The following is a 23,865-nucleotide window of genomic DNA, read 5'->3' as shown; positions in this document are numbered from 1 at the left end:
CCCATAAGGGATAAAGGGAGGAGGTTCCAGAACCTTACAGAGTAACAGAGACCTTAGGTGGCCTGTCCAATATTATGCTGGTGACGCTTCTGCAGGGAGTGGGTCACCATCACTCCCGGGACCCAAAATGTATCTGCTTCCCAACTAAAGGGTGCTCGGGGACGTAGGTGCACCTTTTGTCCTTTTCTCCAAGATGCAGAGGAGACGGATGCAGGGGTGTCCTTTGGTATTGGGTTTCTGTGTCCAGGAGCACTCGCAGTATAGGGGTCCTGTGGTCTGAGGCTGCAGGCTCTGTCAGGTCCAGGAGGGTAAAACCACAGTGTACTCGAGCTTAGGAGAGCAGGGGGATGTTGTTGACACCAGGGACCCACTTCCGATAGGGCTGTAGGTGACTAGTGCAGTGGTTGCTTTAGTTGTTGGGTTTATCTCACCACAGAGGCTGCGGGAGAGGGGGCCTGTGTGCAGAGGCTTCAGGTGACTTCGGGGAGTCGAGGAGAGGTAAAACAATGATAGATTCAGACTGGGGAGCTGGGGAACCTTGCTGGCATTGGAGCACCACTTTCACTTGGGTTGGTGACAGCGGGTGCAGTGGTGACTTCAGGTGTCAGGCCTTTGCAGTTCTAGAGGCTGCAGAGTCCTTTCTTTAGAGTTAGTTGGGGAGCAGGTCTGCTGATCACAGGAATCTTGAGTCTTTTTGGAAGGCAGGTAGTCTTCCTAGTCTTCCTGGTCTCCCTGGGATGCTCAGCTACAGGATGAGCCATCTTTTGGTGCAGAGTCCATCGAGGGTTGCAGACAGGTCGATGAGGTTGTTACCAGGTCGGCAGCTTCTCTTCTCCTCTTCTGCGGGTGTGACTCTTCAGTTTCCTTGGGCTTCTTAGGTCATCAGAAGCTGAATTCTTGGGTTCAGTGGTGCCTTCTAAATACTCAGTTTAGGGGCATTGCAGGGAGTGCCAGGTGGCAGCCAATGGGTTGCCCACCTTTGGGGTGGCTACACCCTTTTTATGACCACTTCCGTTGGGGAGTGGGCTTAACCATGACCCTAGAAGTCTAATTCCATCCAAAACAAGATAGAGGATTTTAAAAAGTGGTGCCCACTTCAGCTCATCCACCTCACGGGTGGGACTGGCATGATGTGGGCACACCTCCTAATCTAATTTTCCTGCTTGTCTTGATTCCAAGAAGTGGGGTCAGAACAGGGGGGTTGGTTATCTCTGCCCTCTGGAGAGACCGGGGTTGCATTACAAAGGCAGCCGTGGAATGTCCATCCTGCCTGGAGGAGGTTTCAACTGCTCCTCCCAGGGTTGGCTTTTGTCTCTGGCCTCCGAGAGCGCTGGCTCTCACTTTAAGTGGTCAGAAACGTGGCTGAAGGTGGCTGAACTTTTCAGGACCAGTCAGTCAACATACTAGTACCTGGTATATTTTCAGGGGTTGCCTCTAAGGTACTGTGTGAATGTGTTAGTAAATCCAATACTGGCGTCACTTTGCGTTCACCAATCCAAGATGTTCGATACCAAACATCCCTATCTTCAGTGAAACCATCATGTAGCTGAGGAACTCTTAGTGACCAGTGTCCAGCATATGTATTTTAAATGACTTCCCTAGTCACTTACTGTGTCTGAGAATTGACAGTGACATAGCAGAGGCATATCTGCTTGTGCAGATATGCCCTCACATGTAATATAATGCATCCTGCCTCACGGCTGTAAGGCCTGCTAGAGGGGTGACTTACATATATTACATGCAGTGATAGGGGACATGGCACAAAAGCTGTGAGCCATGTTGTGTTTTCACTTTTGTCTGCACCAAGACATGCAGCCTGCAATGGCAGCCTGTCATCTGCTTGGTGAGGGGACCCTTAGGGTGGCACAATTCATCCTGCAGCCTTTAGGGACCCTCCTTAGTACCCCATGCCCTAGGTACCAGGGGTACCATTTACTGGGGACTGACAGGGGATGCTTAAGGTTTTGCCACTTGAATAAACAACTGCTCAGTTTTGGGGAACAGAGATGCAGTACTGGGGTCCTGGTTAGCAGAAACCTAGTGCACTTTCATTCGAAATTACACCAGAAACCAGGCACAATTCGGGGGTGCCCATGCCAATAGAGGCGCTTTCCTTCACTATTGTAAGAACATAGCCTTTTTTGGCATGGTTACCCCCACTTTCTGCCTGCGTCAGTGTGTTTTGACTGTGTTCACTGGGATCCTGCTAACCAGGACCCAAGTGACTGTGCTCTCTCCCTCTAAATTTGGTTGTCCCTGACAGTACACCCCACAATTGGCATTCTGGTGCCCCAGTTTAAGTCCCTAGTATATGGTACCTAGGTACCCAAGGCGCACGGGGGCACCAGGTGTTCCCCATAGGCTGCAGCTTGTATTATGCCACCCATGGGAGCCCATACAAAATGTGTCTGCAGGCCTGTCAATGCAGCCTGTGTAAAAAAGTGCATGCACCCTTTCATTACAGGTCACTTCACCAGGTCACTATAAGTCACCCCAATGACAGGCCCTCCTATCCCAGAGGGCAGGGTGTGTAGGAGGCTGGCCTGGATTGTAGTGGATACCTTGGGTACTTACACCTTATACCAGGTCCAGTTATCCCTTATTAGTGAAATATAGTAGAGTTCTAGCAGCTTAGGCTGATAGCGGTAGCTATAGCAGAGCAGCTTAGCCTGAACTAGAAGACATGAAAATCTCATGCAATACCACTTATAGTTACACACTACTTATACACAAGTAAAGACAATACTCTGTGTTACCAACAATAAAGGTATTTATTTGGGTGACGCAGTACCACAAGTATCTTAGAGACAATACTCTTTCTGGAGGTAAGTATTGTACACAATATATACTCTAGACACCAAATTTAGACAAGTAAGTAGTCATAGAAGAACGCAAACAATAGGAAATGTTATAGAATGCATCAGGAGAAAATAGGTCTATGGGCAACAAAAACCATATACTAAGAAAGTGGAATGTGAATCGCAAATTCCCCCCTAGACAAGTGTAGTGTGTGAGGAATCGATGGGAGAGTAAGAATACAGTAAAGGTAAGTAAATTACCCCACTCCAGAGCCCAGAAAAGCAGGAATAAGGTAGTGCAAGTTTCCTCAGGACACACTACACCTCGTGATTGGAAAATTGCAGTAACCAACCAAGTCTTCAAACAACAACTGCTGGATTCCTGGACCTGAAGACCTGCAAAAGAAGGGGACCAAGTCCAGAAGTCGAAAGAAGTTCCAGGAAGGACAGGAGCCCCTGCCAACCCAGAAGAGGGTGCAAAAGAAGAGTCCCCGGTTAGTTGAAGACTGCAGGAATGCACCTTAGGAAGATGCCAGCTGGTTCCTGCACGATGCAAAGGAAGTCCCTCAACCTGAAGAAGGATGCAGACGTAATTTTGTGTTGGAAGTCGCCAACAATCCTGGGTTACGACAAAAGTGCATTTTGTGTCAAAATGGTGCTGACTGGATCCAGGAGGGACCTGGGGGCCTAAACTCTGTGTCAGGAGGTAGAGAGGGCTCTCAGCACTTTAGAGAGCCCTCAGGATGCCAAACAGCACCCACATGAGTCCCAGAACACAGGGACAAAGGAGGTGCAAAATGTGGTTGGTGCAGCACAACAAAGGAAGGTCCCACGCCACTGGAGAACCACTCAGCGAGTTCAGCGTCGCAGGATGGAGTGCTGGGGACCTGGGCCAGGCTGTGCACTAAGGAATTTTGCAAATGCTGGACAGAGGCCTCAGGAGGTGAAGACGACACAGTACACAGGGGTACTGTCGCTTTCAGGGAAGAGAAGGTCTTACCTCCTCCAAATTGCATCAGCAGGACCTCAGGACAGTCTATGTCGATGGGGTCCAACCTCCTTGTCCTTAGGAGCATGCCCGTTGCTGTGAGAGGAGTCCAAGGGTACCGGTCGTCAGCTTAGAAGGTGCCTGCTGGAGCAGAGGTGTGACTCCGTCACCCAATGGGAAATTTCTTCGGTCCTTCTGGTGCAGGAGGAAGACAGGGAGTCCTCAGGGTGTGCACACCGTGGAAACTGTTGCAGTTGCTGGCCGCAGCTGAAGTTGCAGAGGAAAAGTATCCCATGTGGATACTTTGTTGCTGTTACAGCGGTTCCTGGGACAGGCTGCGGTTGATCCGAGGTCAGAGGATGAAGTAGTAGTTGCAGTGGATTCCTGAAGGAAACATGCAAGCAGAATCTGAATAGAACCCACAGGAGAGACCCTAACTAGCCCTGAGAGGGGGATTGGCTACCTTATCAGGTATGGACCTAGCAGAAGGGGTCTCCGACGTCAACTGCTGGCACTGGCCACTCAGATGCCTCCAGAGTGCCCCCACACCTTGCAAAGCAAGATGGTTGAAGTCTGGGACACACTGGAGGAGCTCTGGGCACCACCCCTAGGGTGGTGATGGACAGAGGAGTGGTTACTCCCCTCTCCTTTGTCCAGTTTAGCGCTAGAGCAGGGGATAAGGGGTCCCTGAACTGGTGTAGACTGGCTTATGCAAGGAGGGCACCATCTGTGCCCTTCAAAGCATTTCCAGAGACTGAGGGATGCTACCCCTCCCCAGCCTGTAGCACCTATTTCCAAAGGGAGAGGGTGTAACACTCTGCTCTCAGAGGAAATGCTTTGTTCTGCCTTCCTGGGACTGAGCTGCTCTGACCCCAGGAGGCCAGAATCCTGTCTGTGAGGTGGCAGCAGCTGTAGCTGCAGAGCAAGGCGCAGCCTGGCCCAGATCCCCAGCACTCCACCCTGCGACGCTTAACTCGCTGAGTTGTTCTCCGACGGCGTGGTACCTTCTTTTGTTGTGCTACATCAACTGCGTTTTGCACTTCCTTTGAACCCGGATCCTGTGACTTCTGGGGGTGGTGGCTGGCATCCTGAGGGCTCTCTAGTGCTGAGATCCCCCTCTTCCTCCTCACACAGAGTTGAGGCCTCCAGGTCCCTCCTGGGTCCATTCAGCGCCATTTTCATGAAAAACGCACTTTTGCCGTTTTCATCACGCATGAACCCGCTGGCATTTTCCTAGGGTGCATTTCTGCAGTCTTCAACTAACCAGGGACTCTTCTTTTGTACCCTCTTCTGGGTTGACAGGGGCCCCTGTCCTTCCTGGAACTTCTTTCGACTTCTGGACTTGGTCCCCTTCCTTTGAAGGTCTTCAGGTCCAATAATCCAGCAGTTGTTCTTTGCAGACTTGGTTGGCTGCTGCAAAATCCCAAAAACGAGGTGTAGTGTGTCCTAAGGAAACTTGCAGTACTTTACTCCTGCATTTCTGGGCCCTGGGGTGGGGTAATTTACTTATCTTTATTGTATTCTTACTCTCCCAGTGATTCTGCACACAGTACACTTGTCTAGGGGGGAATTTGTGAGTCACATTCCACTTTTTTAGTAAATGGTTTCTGTTGCTCCTAGACCTATTTGCTCCCATTATATTCTATAGGATTTCCTACTGTTTGCGTTGTTCTAAGACTGTTTACTTGTCTAATTTTGATGTCTAGTGTATATATTGTGTATAATACTTACCTCCAGAAGGAGTATTGTCTCTAAGATATTTTTGGATACTGTGCCACCCAAATAAGTACCTTTATTTTTGAGTATTGTCTTTACTTGTGTATAAGTACTGTGTAACTATAAGTGGTATTGCATGAGCTTTGCATGTCTCCTAGTTCAGCCTAAGCTGCTCTGCTATAGCTACCTCTATCAGCCTAAGATGCTAGAACACTACTGCTTCACTAATAAGGGATAACTGGACCTGGTATAAAGTGTAAGTACCCAAGGTACCCACTACAAAACAGGCCAGCCTCCTACAGGCCATGAACCTAAAAGCTTTGAGGGAGTGGTCCCTAAAGCTCATGGCGGCCCGACACTCGACTCCGCAGCGCTCATGGTCTCGTTTGAGAGGAAGGTCTCAAGACCGGCCGCAGAGTCATCGGGACATTCAGGTCACAAAAAGAAGAAGTCGAAGAAGGACAAAGGTTCTTCGACTTAACCCTGTCGCTCGGAAAATGCAGCGCGGGAAGAGCATCGACGCTCTAGGCCTCCGTCCTCAGAGCCTTCCTCTAGATTGGCTCTGCGCTTCCCCAACCTCCAGGGAGCCAGATCCACCCCTGTCCAGCTTAAAAAGGTTTATGAGGCAATGCGCCTCATTTTTGGACAGACCAACCCACCTTCGGCACCCTTGGGCACAGGTGAGTTGGTAGGGGCCCCCTGAGGTTCAAAGTCGTCTACTTCGGCTACGACTCCAGAGTGCTCCTCTGGATCTAATCGCGGATCTGTCCCGACGCCGGATGTGCCACAGCGACCTTCCCCGGCGTCTGGTTAGACATCGACACTCCTGACGTCGGTTGGGCCCACAATTGACGTCGATCCCATCCTCATACCCGACGACCCGGAGCCGGAGTGACTTTGCTTAACACCAATTCCATTCTCTATGGGCTCTCCTGGGCCCAGGGTTGATCCAGACCCTTATGATTATGGATATGGGGAGAGTTTGGAGCGGACGCTGGACCCTTTAGGATACCAGCTTGACCCCCAAATGGACTGGGTGGAAAATTTGGGTGATGCCATTGGTCTAGACATCTCCCCTGACACTGGTATGCTCTCTCCTCCTACCGTGGCTGCGGAGGAGGGTGCCTCATATTACATGGTGGTGAGAAGGGCGGCTAAGGTCTTGGACCTTGAGCTACCTTCTGTGGAGGTTAAGCCTAATATCCTAACCAACGTGCTTCAGCCGGGGTCTTCCTCTTCCGAACCTCTTCTTCCCTTTAATGAGGCACTGACAGACGTCCTTTTGGGTATTTGGCCCAGACCAGGCACAGGGACTCCTGTGAATAGAACGATTGCCCGCCGCCATCGACCTGCGCCGACAGACCCAAAATTCCTCACCCAACACCCCATGCCTGAGAGCCTTGTCATCCAAGCTTCCTCTTCATCTGGTGCATTCCCTGCTATGATACTGGCTAATTCAAAAGGCCAGATGGCATATGTGGGCCCTGCATTGGGACCTGAAGTTCTAGTGGGCGCAGCATCAGGGGAATCTCTCCGACAAGGTCCAGATCTCTGAAGGAACTGCGAGAGACCTGCATTGGTGGTTAATGAATCAGGAGACAAATGCATCACTCCTGGAGATGGGGTGGCCACATGGGAGAGGCGGAGATTAGAGGCCTCTGGTTTCTGGCGGAAACCAGGCTCCATTTCAATCATCTGGAGCTCAGAGTGATTCAACTGACATTGAAAGCATTCCTTCCCTCTCTGAAAGGGAAAGCAATGCAAGTGTTGACAGACAACACCACCGCCATGAGGTACTGCAACAAACAAGGCGGAGTGGGGTCATGGACCCTTTGTCAAGAGGCTCTTTGCCTCTGGACATGGCTGGAAGATCAGGGCATTTCCCTGGTAGCTCAACACCTGGTGGGCTCCTTGAATGCCAGAGTAGACGAACTCAGCCGACGATGCGTGGTCAGTCACAAATGGCGTCCTCATCCAGAGGTGGCACAAGGACTTTTCCTTCAGTGTGGAGAACCTTGGTTAGACTTGTTCGCCTCCATAGAGAACGCGCGATGTCAGCTGTTTTGCATGTTGGAGTTTCCAAGGCAGCACTCGCTCGGCGATGCCTTTCACCACAAGTGGAATTCAGGCCTCCTGTACGCCTTTCCGCCCACACCACTTCTGCCCAGAGTTCTAAAGAAGATCAGGCAAGACCGGGCCCAAGTTATACTGGTGGCTTCGGACTGGGCATGAAGAGTCTGGTATCCTGAGCTGTTGAGCATGGCCATAGCTTGTCTGCTCAGACTACCTCTTTGGGAGGATCTTCTGTCGCAGCAGCAGGGGAGGGTCCTCCATCCAAACCTGTCCACCCTCCGCCTCCTTGCGTGGAGATTGAGCGGCGACAGTTGACGTCTTTTGACCTGCCACCTGAAGACTGTAATGTTATTTTGTCAGCCAGGCGTCCCTCAACCAAAACTGTATACGTCTGTCGTTGGAAGAAATTTCTGGCATGGTGCATCGACAGATCTGTGGACCTCTATCTGCTCCTCTTTCTCAAGTCCTCCTCTTTATTCTTTCCTTTGCCCAGCAGGGTTCTACCCTGTGCACCCTTAAGGGATATATTTCTGCTATCTCTGCGTTCTTGAGGTTACCAGATCAGCCCTTTATTTAAATCTCCTATAGTTGGAGGTGTAGGAAGCTGGCTCTGTATATACTATCTCAAAGTGAGAAATAGTGTGCACAGAGTCCAGGGGTTCTCTAAGAGGCTTGATAAAGGCAATAATAGATAATACTAATGCTCTATTTGTGGTAGTGTGGTCGCGCAGTTAGGCTTATCAGAGGGTAGTGTTAAGCATTTGTTGTACACACACAGGCAATAAATGGTAACACACACTCAGTGACTTAACTCCAGGCTAATAGGTTTTTATATAGAGAAATATTATTTTCTAAATTTATTTTAGAACCACAAGAGTCAAATTGCAGGTAAGTACATTAAATGTAAGATACTTTGCAGGTATAGATAGAGGTTTGAATCAAAACAGTAATGTACACAGTTTGGCATAAAATGGCAGTAAGATATCTTAAAAGTGGACAGTGTGCAAAATTCAACAGTTCCTGGGGGAGGTAAGTACAAGCTAGTTTAGCAGGTAAGTAAAGCACTTACAAGTTCAGTGTCCGGGGCATAGGCAGCCCACAGTTGGGGGTTCAAGTCAACCCCAAACACCCAGCACTAGAAACACAGAGCCGGTCAGGTGCAGCTGTCAAAGAGGGGCCCAAATAAAATAGGCACCCATGGAGACAGGGGGTGCTCTGGTTCCAGTCTGCTAGCAGGTAAGCACCTGCGTCCTAGGGGAGCAGACCAGGAGGGTTTTGTAGAGCACTGGGAGGGTCCCAAGTAGGCACACAAAATACACCCTCGGCGGCAACAGGGCGGGGAGGTGCAGTGGGCAAACCAGGCATCGGGTTTGTAATAGGGATCAATGGAATAACCCAGGGGTCACTCAGACGATGGAGGCAAGGCACAGGGGGGGCTTCTCTGGCCAGCCACCGACTGGGCAAGGGTGAGGGCCGCCTGCTGGTCACTGCTGCACCAGTGGTTTGTTCTTCACTGGCCTGAGGGCTGCGGGTGCAGTGCTTCTTCCAGGCGCCAGGTTTCTTTTCACCGGACAGTCGCGGTCAAATGGGGGCCTCGAGATTCCCTCTGCAGACGTCGTTGTAGGGGTGCAGAGAGGTTGGCTCAGGGTGGACGCGTTGTCTGAGTCGCCTGGGGGTCCTCTCTGTGGCGTTGGTTTCTCTGGACACGGGCCAGTGGCATCAGGTGCAGAGTGGTGGGGACTCGCGCTTCTGGATTGAGGTGAGAGTCCCTTTAAAGAAAGTTTCTTCTTTTTGCTTTAGACAGGGCCACTGTCCATGGGATTTTCTTGGTCCTTTGTAGATGCATGGCAGTCCTCTGAGTCAGCAGAGGTCACTTTGCCCGCAGCATGAGTCGCCGGTGCAGGGTCTTTGAATCAGGAGACAGGCCGGTAGGGCTGGGGCCAAAGCAGTTGTTGTCTTCCTTCTTGTCTGCTGGGTTTTCAGGTCAGCAGTCCTTCTTCTTTGTAGGTCATCAGGAATCTGATTTCCTGGGTTCAGGATCGCCCATTTACACTAAATTTAGGGGGGTGTCTAGGCTGGAGGGCAGTAGCCAATGGCTACTGTCCCTGAGGGTGGCTACACTCTCCTTATGCCTCCTCCCTTTGTGGAAGGAGGCACATCCCTATTCCTATTGGGCTAAATCCTCCAAAGCAAGATGGAGAATTTTGTAAGGAGGGGGTCACATGAGCTCTGGTCACGTTCGGGGTGGACCTGGCTGAGGACGTGACTCCTCCTTGTTTTTGTCATTATCTCGTCTGACTTGTCGACAAAAGCGGGGGTGGACATCTCCACTAGCTAGAGTGCCCTGGGGTGTTGTAACACCAGGCTTGAGCCTTTGAGGCTCACCTCCAGGTGTTATAGTTCCTGCAGAAGGAGGTGTGAAACACCTCCACCTAGGACAGGCTTTGTTCCTGGCCGCAGAGTACACAAAGGCACTCACCCCATGTGGCCAGAAACTAGTCTGGAACTGGCAGGCTGACAGATACCGGTCAGCGTAGAACTAGAAGGTGGGATGGCATGCTGGGGGCATCTCTAAGATGCCATCTGTGTGCATTGTTCAATAAATCCCACACTGGCATCAGTGTGGATTTATTGTGCTGAGAAGTTTGATACCAAACTTCCCAGTATTCATTGTAGCCATTATGGAACTGTGGAGTGTGTGTTTGACAAACTCCCAAACCATATACTCTTTATGGCTACCCTGCACTTACAGTGTCTAAGAATTGGCTTAGACACTGTAGGGGCATAGTGCTCATGCAGCTATACTGTCACCTGTGGTCTAGTGCACCCTGCCTTAGGGCTGTAAGGCATGCTAGAGGGGTGACGTACCTATGCCACAGGCAGTGTGAGGTTGGCATGGCACTCTGAGGGGAGTGCCATGTTGACTTAGTCTTTTTCTCCCAACCAGCACACACAAGCTGTGAGGCAGTGTGCATGTGCTGAGTGAGGGTCCCCAGGGTGGCATAAGACAAGCTGCAGCCCTTAGAGACCTTCCCTGGCCACGGGGCCCTTGGTACCAGGGGTACCATTTACAAGGGACTTATCTGTGCGCCAGGGCTGTGCCAATTGTGGAGACAAAGGTACAGTTTTAGGGAGAGAACACTGGTGCTGGGGCCTGGTTAGGAGGGTCCCAGCACACTTTCTATTAAAACTGGCATTAACAAAAGGCAAAAAGTTAGGGGGTACCCATGCCAGCAGTGGCATTTTCCTACAGGAGGCTTCTTAAACGCCTCACACATCTCTTTCCTCCTATCCCATTCACCATGCCGCAATGGGATCTAAACCTGGTATTAATTTACCTTATATGTGCACCGTTTGAGCTGCTTCACAGCTTTCCTTTACAGCTCATAACCATCAAGACTGTCTTTTTAGTTGCCATTACCTCTGTCCGCACAGTAAGTGAGCTCCAGGCTCTGTCTAAGCTACCTTTCCTGGCCATACATCCTGACAAAGTTGTACTTCGCACAAGGGCTTCTTTCCTACCTAAAGTCCATCCCCATGTCGGAAAGTCCATCACCTTGCCTACCTTTTATGCACCTCCACATCCCTCTCATGAAGAGGAGAGTCTCCACCGCCTGGACCCAAAAAGAACGTTGGCGTTCTACCTTGATCATACCAAAGACTTCCGGGTGGACGATCAACTCTATGTGGGTGCAAAGAAGGGAAAGGCGGTGCAGAAGAAGACTATTTGATGATGGGTACTCTTAGGCATCAAAATGTGCTACGCTCTGGCTAAGAAGCAACCTCCTGAAGGTTTGCGTGCTCACTCCACCAGAGCTACTGCTGCTACCACAGCACTAGCATGGGGCGTTCCAGTCCTGGGCATCTGTCAGGCAGCCATGTGGGCATCTCTGCACACTTTTACCAAACACTCTTGCCTGGACAGTCAAGTCCGAAGGGACAGCTCCTTTGGCCGTTCGGTCCTGCAGGAGTACTTGGTGTGATCTTGGTTCACAGCCTACCACTGGGGATGATATTGCTTGGGTAGCTATTCAAAGGTAAGGAATCTTCAAGTAGAAGTCTCTATCAGATGCACAAGTTACTTCCCTTCATTAACGATATATCTGGTAGAGACATATTATAGATGCAGATTCCTTACCGACCCGCCCATCCTCTGCGCACTGCGAACTGATTTCTAGGGACAGGAACCTCCCCTAATGGGCCCTAGTTTTGGCGCACCACTCCGAGTGTTCTTCATGGCTCTGTGCTACTGGTGTGGAAAGTAGTGAAAAGAAACTGACGTCAGCGCGCCGGGGTGGTGCCTACATATGATCGCGACGTCATCACAGCGAACACGATGCCAATGACGCCTGCGGAGTCGACCGACGCCACCTGACGGCGTGCAGAGGTTCTGCTCGAAGAAAAATCTCCGGATTGGGTCCGACGCCTGGGGAAATTCAAAGGTAAAGAATCTGCAACTAGAATATGTGTCTACCAGATATAGCGTTACCGAAGGTAAGTAACTTGTATGTTAGTGATATCTACTTTTGCCTCTGCAATCCAGTTGGGGAGCTACTGGACTCGCTGCACGGTGTACTTTTTTAAGTGTATGATATAGAGAGCCGGCTTCCTACACCTATATCCTAATTTTGTACAATGAAAATGAGTAGTTCTCTTTACAAGTACTTATAGATGAGCAAAGTCTGAAAAAATTAAACAAACAACTTCTAAATATGTGTTTCTGTGCTCTCTAATTCACACAAACCCAAACAGCTTGATAAAAAAAAACAGGTAATAGAAATATATAATTATATTAATTTCAAAGTATACTTTGTGTTTGTTGTCAAAAGTTTTGATTAAAAGTATTTTTATGTTTTTGAATACAGATTGTGTTATGTTCAAAGTCTTACTGGGCATAAAAGTCCTGTAACAGCTGCGTCTGTTAGTGAGACAACAGGTGACATTGCAACTGTTTGTGATTCGGGTGAGTATCTTACAATGAAAGAATTTCCCGTATTGGATTCAAAATCCAGATTTAGAATGATATGCTTATTTCTGGCTGCTGAATGTAAACACTTTTTCAAATTATGCCTTCTCTGAACAATGGACCATATCATGGTTAATCAAGTACTACCTGTACTAAATATCTAATAGAGGAAGACAGGATTTTAGGTGTGTGGCGCCTGTCACCATGCCATGTTACCCCCATCTGATCTGTTTGTGATGTCTCAAGCGCGACCACGGCTCCGGTTGTGCTCGGACTGCGGGTCATGACACTGAAGGCTTTGAGGGAGTGATCCCTAAAGCTGCTAGCGGCCTGACAGGCGACGTGCGTCATGTGACACCTCAGAGGTCTCAGTCCCTATCAACAGAAAGATTGCGGGACACCTCTGGGAGCCCTAAGTCTTCCTTCATCCAATTTCAATACCATGTCCTTTGGACACTCAAGAAACTTAAGAAATTGAAGCATACTTCTACTTCTCCTCATCTGTCGACCGACGTGACATGCAAGGAACATCGGCGTTCCAGGCACAGTTGTACAGAGCTATTGTGTGGGTCCACTTTGCGCCTCCCTGCTTTCCCGGGAGCTGGAGCAAAGCCTGCTCAAGTCAAAGTTATTGGCGAGGGCGGGTGCCAAGTATTTGAGTGGGCCGACCCCTCCCGAGAGCCTTCGGCCTTGCAGGGTCAGAGAAGGCCCCATCTGGTTCTGCACCAATGGTTCCAGCCTCAGCTCTGATGGGCCTTCATGGATCCAATCACGGATACGGTCCAGCACCGGTCTTGTCAACGAACCTTCCCTGGCGCTGATGGCACCCACTGGTGGCACCAGCCCCATTCTAATACCCGATGACTTGCAGTCACAACATCATCGATAGATGCCAATTCCAGCACCGACAGGGCCCATTGGTCATAGGTTGTTGCCTCATTCTTATACTGAACAGCTAGGCATGAGGGAAGAATGGGAGGCTCACAGAACCCTTTAGAATACCAGTTAGACACTCAGGAGGAATTGGGAGGTGGCAGTGGACTAGACACATCTCCAGGTACTGGTTTGCATTCTCCCCCTACCATGGCTACGGAGGAGAGTCGTGGTGGTGATGAGGGCTGCTGAGGTTCTCAACCTTGAGCTACCTTTGGTGGCAGTCACGACTAACCTCGTGACGTAAGTGCTTCAGCCAGGATCTTCCTCTTCAGAACCCCTGCTCCCTTTCAGTGAAAAACTTACTGATGTCCTGCTGGGGACCTGTTCCAAGCCCCGCACAGGGACCCAAGTGAACAGTGTAATCGCTGGCCACCATCGCCCCACACCTGGGAATCCAGATTTCCTCAACCAGCACTCAACTGCGAGGATCATGGCATTGCAAGCCTCCACTTCCCACAAAGCATTCCCTGTCGCACCCCTGGGTAGGGAATCCAAGAGGCTTGACACCTTATCCAAGAAACTGTTTTCTTCCACCATCCTAGCATTGCGGTCAGTGAATACGGCATGCCTTTTGGGCCGATATCACCAAACACTGTGAGACATGGTTGCACAAGTGCTGCCTTAGGTCCTGGAGGAGTCCTGGGCCATTCTCTCCCAAGCATTCAAGGATAAGAGAGATGCAGCAAAGTTCAAAATCATGTTTGGTTTGGATATGACTGATTCACAGGGCAGAGTGGTTTCCTCGACAGTGGTGCCTAGACGCCTTGCCTGGCTGAGAACATCTGTTTTTTTACTGGATGTCCAGGCCAACCTCATGGACCTGCCCTTCAATGAGACCCGTCTATAGGAAGGTGGCTCTGTATATACTATGTCAAAGTAAATAATACTAATGCTCTCTTTAGTGGTAGTGTGCTTGTGCAGTTAAGCTTATCAGAGGGTAGTGCAAAGCATTTGTTGAATACCCATAGGCTATTAATGAAGCACACAGTCAATGACTGTAGGAAAATGCCACTGTTGGCATTGTTACCCCCTAACATTTTGCCTTTTGTTGATGCCAGCTTTGATGGAAAGTGTGCTGGGACCCTGCTAACCAGGCCCCAGCACCAGTGTTCTTTCCCTAAAACTGTACCTATGTCTCCACAATTGGCACAGCCCTGGCACACAGATGGTACCCATGGTACCAAGGGCCCTGTGACCAGGGAAGGTCTCTAAGGGCTGCAGCATGTATTATGCCACCCTGGGGACCCCTCACTCAGCACATGCACACTGCCTCACAGATTGTGTGTGCTGGTGGGGATAAAAAGACTAAGTCGACATGGCACTCCCCTCAGAATGCCATACCCACAACCCACTGCCTGTGGCATAGGTAAGTCACCCCTCTAGCAGGCCTTTCAGCCCTGAGGCAGGGTGCCCTAGACCACAGGTGAGGGCATACCTGCATGAGCACTATGCCACTACAGAGTCTATGCCAACTCTTTGACATTGTAAGTGCAGGGTAGCCATGAAGAGTATATGGTCTGGGGGTTTGTCAAAAACGAACTCCACATTCCATAATGGCTACACTGAATACTGGGAAGTTTGGTATCAAACTTCTCAGCACAATAAATCCACACTGATGCCAGTATGGGATTTATCGAGAAATGCACACAGAGGGCATCTTAGAGATGCCCCCTTTATACCAGTCCAAATACTAGTGCTAGGCTGACCAGTTTCTGCAAGCCTTCCACATTCAGGCAGGTTTCTGGCCACATGGGGTGAGTGCCCTTGGCACTCTATGGCTAGGAAAAAAGCCTGCACTGGGTGGAGGTGCTTCTCACCTCCCCCTGCAGGAACTGTACCAAAGGTTCATGCCTGTTGTTACAGCCCCCCAGGACATCCCAGCTAGTGGAGATGCCCACCCCTCTGGGCACGGCCCCCACTTTTGGCAGCAAGTCCGGAGGAGATAATGAGAAAAACAAGGAGGAGTCACCTACCAGTCAGGACGGCCCCTAAGGTGCCCTGAGCTGAGGTGACCCCTGCCTTTAGAAATCCTTCATCTTGGTTTTGGAGGATTCCCCCAATAGGAATAGGGATGTTCCCCCTCCCCTTAGAGAGGAAGCACAAGGAGGGTGTAGTCACCCTCAAGTGCCCCCTGACCTAAACCCACCCTTAATTCAGTATTTAGGGATGGCCCTGAACCGAGGAAATCAGATTCTTGCAACCTATAACAAGAAGAAGGACTGCTGACCTGAAAGTCCCGGAGAGACGACGGAGACGACAACTGACTTGGCCCCAGCCCTACCGGCCTGTCTTCAGACTCAAACCTGCACAGCGACGCATCAGGCGGGACCAGTGACCTCAGAGGACTGCCTTGCACCCAAAGGACCAAGAACCTCCTGAGAACAGCAGCACTGTTCAGAGACAGCAACAAACTTGCAACTTTGAAACAACTTTAAAGAGACTCACACCTCCTGCCAGAAGCCTGAGTCTTCACACTCTGCACCCAACGCCCCCGGCTCGAGTCCAGGACAATAAACACCGCAGAGAGGACTCCCAGGCAACTCCAACGACATGAACACTCTGAGTCATCCTCCCTGCACCCCCACGGCGATGCCTGCTTAGAGGATCCAGAGGCTTCCCCTGACCACGACTGCCTGGTAACAATGGAACCTGATGCCTGGACCAAGCACTGCACCCGCAGCCCCCAGGACCAAGAGGGACCACCAACCAGTGCAGGAGTGACCAGCAGTTGGTGGCTGGCCCGAGAAGCCCCCCTGTGCCCTGCCTGCATTGCCAGAGTGACCCCCTGGTCCCTCCATTGATTCCTGTAGCAAACCCGATGCCTACTTTGCACACTGCACCTGGCCGCCCTGTGCCGCTGAGGGTGTGTTTTGTGTGCTTGTGTGTCCCAACCACCAGTGCTCTACAAAAACCTCCCTGGTCTGTTCCCCGAGGACGCAGGTACTTACCTGCTAGCAGACTGGAACCGGAGCACCCCTGTTCTTCATAGGCGCCTATGTGTTTTGGGCCCTCCTTTGACCTCTGCACCTGCCGGGCCCTGTGTTGCCAGTGCGGTGGCTTTGGGGTTGCCCTGAATCCCCAACAGCGGGCTGCCTATGCCCAGGAGACTGACTGTAGGTGCTTTAGTTACATGAAAAACTAACAAATACTTACCTCCCCCAGGAACTGTTGATTTTCGCAGTGTCTACTTTTAAAATGGATTATTGCCATTTTTACGAAAACTGTGTACTACTGTTTTAAATCAAAGTTCTATACTTACTTGTGTGACTTACCTTACATTTTATGTACTTACCTCAAATCTTGAATCTAGTGGTTTTAAAATAAATTAAGAAAATATATTTTTCTATATAAAAACCTATTGGCCTGGAGTAAAGTCTTTGAGTGTGTGTTCCTCATTTATTGCCTGTGTATGTACATCAAATGCTTAACACTACCCTCTGATGAGTCTACTGCTCGACCACAGTACCACAAAATAGAGCATTAGCATTATCTAATTTTGCCACTATCAACCTCTAAGGGGAACCCTTGGACTCTATGCACACTATCTCTCACTTTGAGATAGTATATACACAGCCAACTTCCTACACATATGCAGTGTGTTTACTTACATCATATTGGAGTATTACCCCTGGAGAGTTTTAGTGATTGTGTTACTGTAATAAAGAGTCTTTATTTTTCTAACACTGAGTGTTTTCTTTCATATGTGTAAGTGCTGAGTTCCTACAGTGGCATTGCATGAGCTTTGCATGTCTCCTAGATAAGTCTTGGCTACTCATCCACAGCCAACTCTAGAGAGCCTGGCTTTCTAGACACTGACTATACCTCACTAATAGGGGATACCTGGACTTGGTATAAGGTGATAATACCATAGGTACTCACCACACACCAGGCCAGCTTCCTATTTCCTCATTCTGCAACTCGGAAAGGCAGTCAGCAAGTACTACCCCCTCATCTGAGCCAACAGCTGCAGTGTGGGAAAAGAGGTCAGAGAAACCGTCACTCTCTTCTTCCTGTCCCTCATCAGCTGCCATGAGCAGGGTCATATCATCCATGTCATAGTAGGGCTTAAGGTGGTTCACAAGACGCACCCTGAGGGAGCTTTTGGGAGTGCCAAGGTCTACCAGGTAGGTAACTTCACCCTTTTTGTCCACAATGGTTTGAGGACCACTCCACTTGGCCTGGAGTGCCCTTGGAGCCAGAGGCTCCAGGACCCACACTTTCTGTCCTGGCTGGTACACAGTCAGTACAGCCTTCTGGTCATGCCATTGCCTTTGCAACTCCTGGCTGGTCTGAAGGTTTTTAGTAGCCTTCTTCATGCACTCATCCATCCTTGAACTGAGGCCAAGCACATAGTCCATAATGTCTTGCCTGGGAGGCTTCAGAGGTTTCTCCCAGCCTTCTCTAGAAAGAGCAAGGGACCCCTAACAGGGTGTCCAAAGAGAAGTTCAAATGGGCTGTAGCGCACACCCTTCTGAGGAATGTCCATACAGGCAAAGAGGAGGCATGGTAACAGGACATTCCATCTCTTCCTGAGTTGTTTTTAGAGAGTCCCATTTTCATACCCTTGAGAGTTTTGTTAAACCACTCAACTAAGCCATTTGTTTGCGGGTGGTAAGGTGTGGTGAACTTGTAAGACTCACCACATTCCTTCCACATGGCTTTCAGGTAAGCAGACATGAAGTTTGCATCTCTGTCTGATACCACCTCTTTAGGAAAACACACTCTTGAAAAGATCCCAAGAAGGGCTTTGGCTGCTGCAGGAGCTGTAGTAGTCCTAAGAGGAATGGCCTCAGGAATGGCCTCTGGGTACCTGGTTGCGTGGTCCCCTTCCACCAGTATGAACCTGTTCCCAGAGGCTCTTAGAGGGTCCAGTGGGCCAACAATAACTACCCCAACCCTCTCAAAGGGTACCCCAAACACTGGAAGTGGGATTAAGGGGGCTTTGGTGTGCCACCTGTCTTGCCACTGGCTTGACAGTTGACACAGGAGCGACGAAATGGCTTTGAGTCTTCAGACATGTGGGGCTAGTGAAAGTGTGGGACAAGTGTGTCCCAAGTTTTGCTTTGCCCCACGTGACCTGCTAGGGGAATATCAAGGGCCAAGGTCTGCAGAAACTTCCTTTATTTCAGAGTGCCCATCAACCTCCTGGTGGGACCAGGTTTGGGGTCCCTTCCCTCTGAATATAGGAGACTGTCTTCCCAGGACACCTTATAGGTGCCACTGATATCCCCTGCCTCTTGAACTGCGGTTTGATGCCTCAAGCTCGCCAGTGTGGGGCAAGTCTGTTGTTCCCTACTTGATTTCTCCCTGCCCCCCACCCCACCCCCTCCAGTTCCACTTCAGCCCAAGCTGAAGTCTCCAAGTCATTCCCTAGTAGACTATCTCCAGGTAGGTCCGAGGAAACAAGTTTTTAGGACCAGTAACACCCCCCAGCTAAATTAAATAACTTCCATGGGGTGGCACAACGTCTTACTATGATCATCAGTCACTTGCCATGTGTGACCAAGTAGGTGTTGCTCAGGATACACCAGTTTTTCAGTCACCATAGTGACTCTGGCACCTGTGTCCCTGTAGGCCTCAACACCATTTATTAATGGGTGCTGCCTGTACTTTCCCATTCTAAGGGGACAGGGAGCAAGGGTGGCATTGTCAGTACCCCCATCAGAAACTAACACTTCCTCAGTGGTCTCTCTAACCAGCTATAGGAAAGTATCATCTTTCTTGGCATGTTACCCCCAATTTCTGCCTGTTTGTCAGTGTGTTTTTGATGTCTCACTAGGATCCTGCTAGTCAGGACCCCAGTGCTCATAGTTTGTGGCCTATGTGTCAGTGTGTTTTACTGTGTTGTTAGTATTTTTGACTGTGTCACTGGAGTTCTGCTAACCAGAACTCCATTGTTTATGCTCTCTCTGTTTACCAAATTTGTCACTATAGTGACTCCAGATTCCAATTCAGATAGGCACACTGGAATGCCCTTAGAAGTCCCTAGTATTTGGTACCTGGGTACCCAGGGCATTGGGGTTCCAGGAGATGCTTATGGGCTAAAGCATTTATTTTGCCACCAATAAGGAGCTCATACAAACACTCCTTCAGGACTACCACTGCAGCATGAGTGAAATAGTGCACACACTATTTCACAGCCATTTTCACTGCACCAGGTAACTTATAGGTCACCTATATGTCTAACATTCAGTTACTTAAGGCTAGGTGCAAAGTTACTGTGTGTGAGGGCACCCTTGCACTAGCAAAGGTGCACCCACATTGCCCAGGACCAATTTTCCAGACTTCGTGAGTGCAGGGACACCATTATAAGCATGCACTACATAAATGTCACTACATTTATGTAGCTGCACAATGGTAACCCTGAATATGGTCATGCGAGGTGTCTAAGATTGAGAAATTGTACCCCCAATCCAGTTCTGGAATTGAAGGGCCTATTGCATGCACTATGGGGGCTCCACATGGATCCCCAGTACTGCCAAACCAGCTCCCTGAGGTTTCCACTGCAGCCTCAGCTGCTGCCACATCACAGACAGGTTTCTGCCCTCCTGGATTGAGCAGCTCAGTCCCAGGAAGGCAGAACAGTGCATTTCCTTTAGGAGAGGAGTGTTACACCCTCTCCCATTGGAAATAGGTGTTACAGGCATGGGATGGATATCCTCCCAGAGCCTCTGGAAATGCTTTGAAGGGCTCAAACGGTGCCCTCCTTCCATAATCCAGTCTACACCGGTTCAGGGACCCCCAGTCCCTGCTCTGACGCAAAACTGGACAAAGGAAAGGGGAGTGACCACTCCCCTGTCTTTCACCACCCCAGGGGTAGTGACCAGAGTGTCTCTGGTGTTAGCCATCTTGGATTCCAAGGTGTGGGAACCCTCTGGGAACATCTGAGTGGCCAGTGGCAGCAGATGACATCAGAGACCCCTCCTGATAGGTGCATACCTGGTTAGGTAGCCAGTCCCCTCTCAGGGATATTTAGGGTCTCCCCTTTGGGTGTTTCCTCAGATTCGGTTTGCAAGACTACTCCAAGACTCCTCTGCATCCCCTAATTCAGCTTGTGACTTTTGGATCAACCGCAGATTGCTCCAGGAAACCTGTAACTGCAACAAAGTATCCAAGAAGGCTACTCTAACCTTGCAACTTCAGCTCCAGGCAGTAACTGCAACAGTTTCCAGGTTGTACAGGCTCTTAGGACTGCTTGTCTTCATTCTGCACCAGAAGAACCAAAGGAATATCCCATGGAATGACGGAGTCACTTCCCTGCTTCAGCAGGTACCTCTCTACAAGGACGACCTGTACTCTGGGACTCCTCTCCTGTCGACGAGCGTGATCCCTGGAACACAGATGGCGGGCCGAGGTGATCCTGAATGTCCAATGGTCCAGCTGTCCATCTTTGGTGGAGGTAAGGGCTTGCCTCCCCGTGCCAGACAGTACCCCTGTGCATCGCATCTTCTGCAGCTCCCTGGGCTCCTGTGCACTTCTTCCAAAATTCCTTCATGCACAGTCTAGTCCGCGTCCCCAGTACTCTATCCTGTGTTCAGCTCCCTGAGTCGATCTCCGGCGGTGTGGGATCCCTTTGCATAGTGCTGCAACAACTGCAATTTGCACCTCCTTTGTTCCCGTGTACTGGGACTCCTGTGGGTGCTGCCTGGTCTTCTGAGGGCTCACTAAAGTGCTGAGAGCCCCCTCTGTCTCTTCAGTCTGAGTTGTGACCCCCAAGTCCCTCCTGGGCCTGTGCAGCGCCTCTTTGCCCCAAAACACGTACTTGTGTTTGCGAAGGCTTGTTGGTGGAATCTTGCGACGAAAACCAGCTTGCATCCAACGACTCGACGTGGGACAACTCATGCACCAAGCAGGAACCTGTAGCTATCTTCTTTGGTGCATTTCTGTACTTTTCTTACAACCAGAGAATCCACTTTTGCACCTTCATCCAGGTTGGCAGGGCCTCTTGTTCTTCCTGGACTCTTCATCGACTTCTGGACTTGGTCTCCTCTCTCCATAGGTATTCAGGTCCAGGAATCCATTGTTGGTCTCTTCCTGTCTTGCTTGGTTTTTGCATAATCCTTTACCACGACTTCTAGTGTGTTCTGAGGAAACTTGCTGTACTTTACTCCTGTTTCCTGGGCTCTGGGGTGTGGTACTTTACTTACCTTTGGTGTTTTCTTACACTCCCAACACCCCTCTACACACTACACTTGCCTAGGGTGGAATCCGACATTCACATTCCACTATTTTAGTATATGGTTTGTGTTGCCCCTCAGCCCATTGCAATCTATTGTGTTTTTCACTGTTTGCACTATTTTATGACTGTGTACTTACCTGATTTTGGTTTCTAATGTATATATTGTGTGTAATACTTACCTCCAGAAGAAGTATTGCCTCGAAGATATTTTTGGCCTTGTGTCACTAAAATAAAGTACCTTTATTTTTGGAAACACTGAGTATTGTCTTTACTTGTGTATAAGTACTGTGTGAGTATAAGTGGTATTGCAAGAGCTTTGCATGTCTCCTAGTTCAGCCTTGGCTGCTCTGCTACCTCTAGACAGCCTAAGCTGCTAGACATATCTACATTTCACTAAGGTGGATCACCGGACCTGGTATAAGGTGTAAGTACCTCTGGTACCCACTACAAACCAGGCCAGCTTCTCACACCAGTCCAGTCCCCACTAAAGTCCCTAAAGTGAGCCCAGTTACACTCTTAGATTGACTAGTGTTAGTAGTCCCACCACTACTGCTATTTCCTGCACTAGGAGTAGGAGAGTAGTTAATAGTGGTGGAAGGCTTGGTGCCTTTCTTGGGACAGGTTCTGTCTCCTGGCTCATGGCCTTTGGTTTTACAAACATAGCACCACGGCTTTTTGAAGTTGGTGGAGAGGAAGAGCATTTCCCCCAACCCCCAGAGGAGTTTTGTGCAGCTGATTAAGACTCTTTGGATTTTTCTTTGTCCCCACCCTTCTCTTAATGTTTACCTGCTTCCTTCTTTTTGTGGTCACCCCCCTGTGTGAGTCTTCCTACTCACCCTGGTGTGGACCCACTTGTCTGCCTTCTTTCCCAATTCTTCGGGAGAGGTCAGATCAGAGTCCACCAGTTATTGATGCAGCTGATCATATACACAATTATTCAAAGTGTGCTCTCTTAAGGTTATACAAGCCCTGGTAATCGCTAACTTTACTTGTGTGCAACCAGCCTTCCAGAGCTTTTACAGAACAGTCCATAAAATCTACCCAGGCTTGGGAGGATTCTTTCCTGGTCTCTCTGAACTTGATTCTGTATTGGCCAGTAGTCGGACCAGACCTTACAAGCCCTCTCCAAAGCAGTGAACCACATATAGATATCATCCCCCACTTTGTAAGGGGGAACTACCTTGTTCCAGTTTCTGGAATGAAGAGTCCTCCCTGACCCTTGTGTTCCTGAATCTACAACTGCTGCCACCATGGGGTGCTAACCCCATACCATGCGTTTCTCTCTCCACTGCCAAGTCCTGCCTGTCTAGGGGCTGCTGCTGGAGGCACAGCTTTGCCTCCTCCAGTCTCAGTTGCATGCGCTCCCTATCTTTGGAATCCTCACCTGAGATTGAGCAGTGGGTCCCCTCTGAGGAGACATGAGAATGGGCAGAGGAGGATCTGTTCCTATTTTTGGAAACCCTCTCAACTAGCCCTCTAGGGACAAAGTAGGGCCTACTTGCATGACCCCTCTGTAGTGCTTTCCTCTTATCTAGTTTCTAAGCACTAACATAACACAACAGAAATGCACTTCTGAGGTCAAAGAAGACTTTTATTGTTGTTAATTCTTCCCCAACCACAATATTTTATGTATGACGAATTAGTAGCTTTCAAGTCCGCGTTAATCAAACAAAATATATCAGTTTGCAATATACACAGCAGGTTATATTTATAAGATAATGCAAAGCAAAACAAATACTTCACCGTGTGGGAACTATTCACAGCTTCATCTTTCTAAGGTCTGCAAGCTGAGGACCCCTGTCAGCCGCGAGAAAGAGAGATTAATCTACCCACACGGGATTGCTGGCAGCTGGCGCCAAGCTCCAGCACGAGGTCCGGCAGATTCGAATCTGACTCTCTGCAGCCTGTTACATTCGTTTCAAAGGTTTGCCCCCTCCTCTCAGACCTGGGAAACTGAGCAAGCCCTCTGGAGACTGGCCAGGTCTCCAAGACTACTCCTGTTCCCAAGCTCAAGCGAAGAAAAAACAACACCCATGTACTCTCTCTTATCATGTCTAGTCTACTGTGAGAAAAACATCTTGGTTCATCTTGTGCAAAAACACAGCTTGGATTCTCAACTGCAATGTCTAACTCCACGTTAAAGGCAATGGGCAGCTAACCTAAATATCAAATGCAATGTCATGTTAAAGGCAATAGGCAGCTAACCTAA

The 23,865-nt window shown here is 49.6% G+C and overlaps 1 protein-coding gene across 1 annotated transcript in view; it reads left to right on the top strand.

The window, feature by feature from the left end:
* LYST (lysosomal trafficking regulator) overlaps positions 1–23,865 on the top strand; it is a 2,674,875-nt gene that overhangs the window by 2,551,943 nt on the left and 99,067 nt on the right. The window contains 1 exon segment of the mRNA XM_069234946.1: positions 12,441–12,538. Within this exon segment, the coding sequence (XP_069091047.1) occupies positions 12,441–12,538 (98 nt within the window).

This window comes from Pleurodeles waltl, chromosome 5 (genome assembly GCF_031143425.1).
Source record: "Pleurodeles waltl isolate 20211129_DDA chromosome 5, aPleWal1.hap1.20221129, whole genome shotgun sequence".
Classification (NCBI taxonomy): domain Eukaryota; kingdom Metazoa; phylum Chordata; class Amphibia; order Caudata; family Salamandridae; genus Pleurodeles; species Pleurodeles waltl.
Note: the sequence above shows the minus strand (reverse complement) of the source record. Positions and strands in the feature narration are given on the sequence as shown.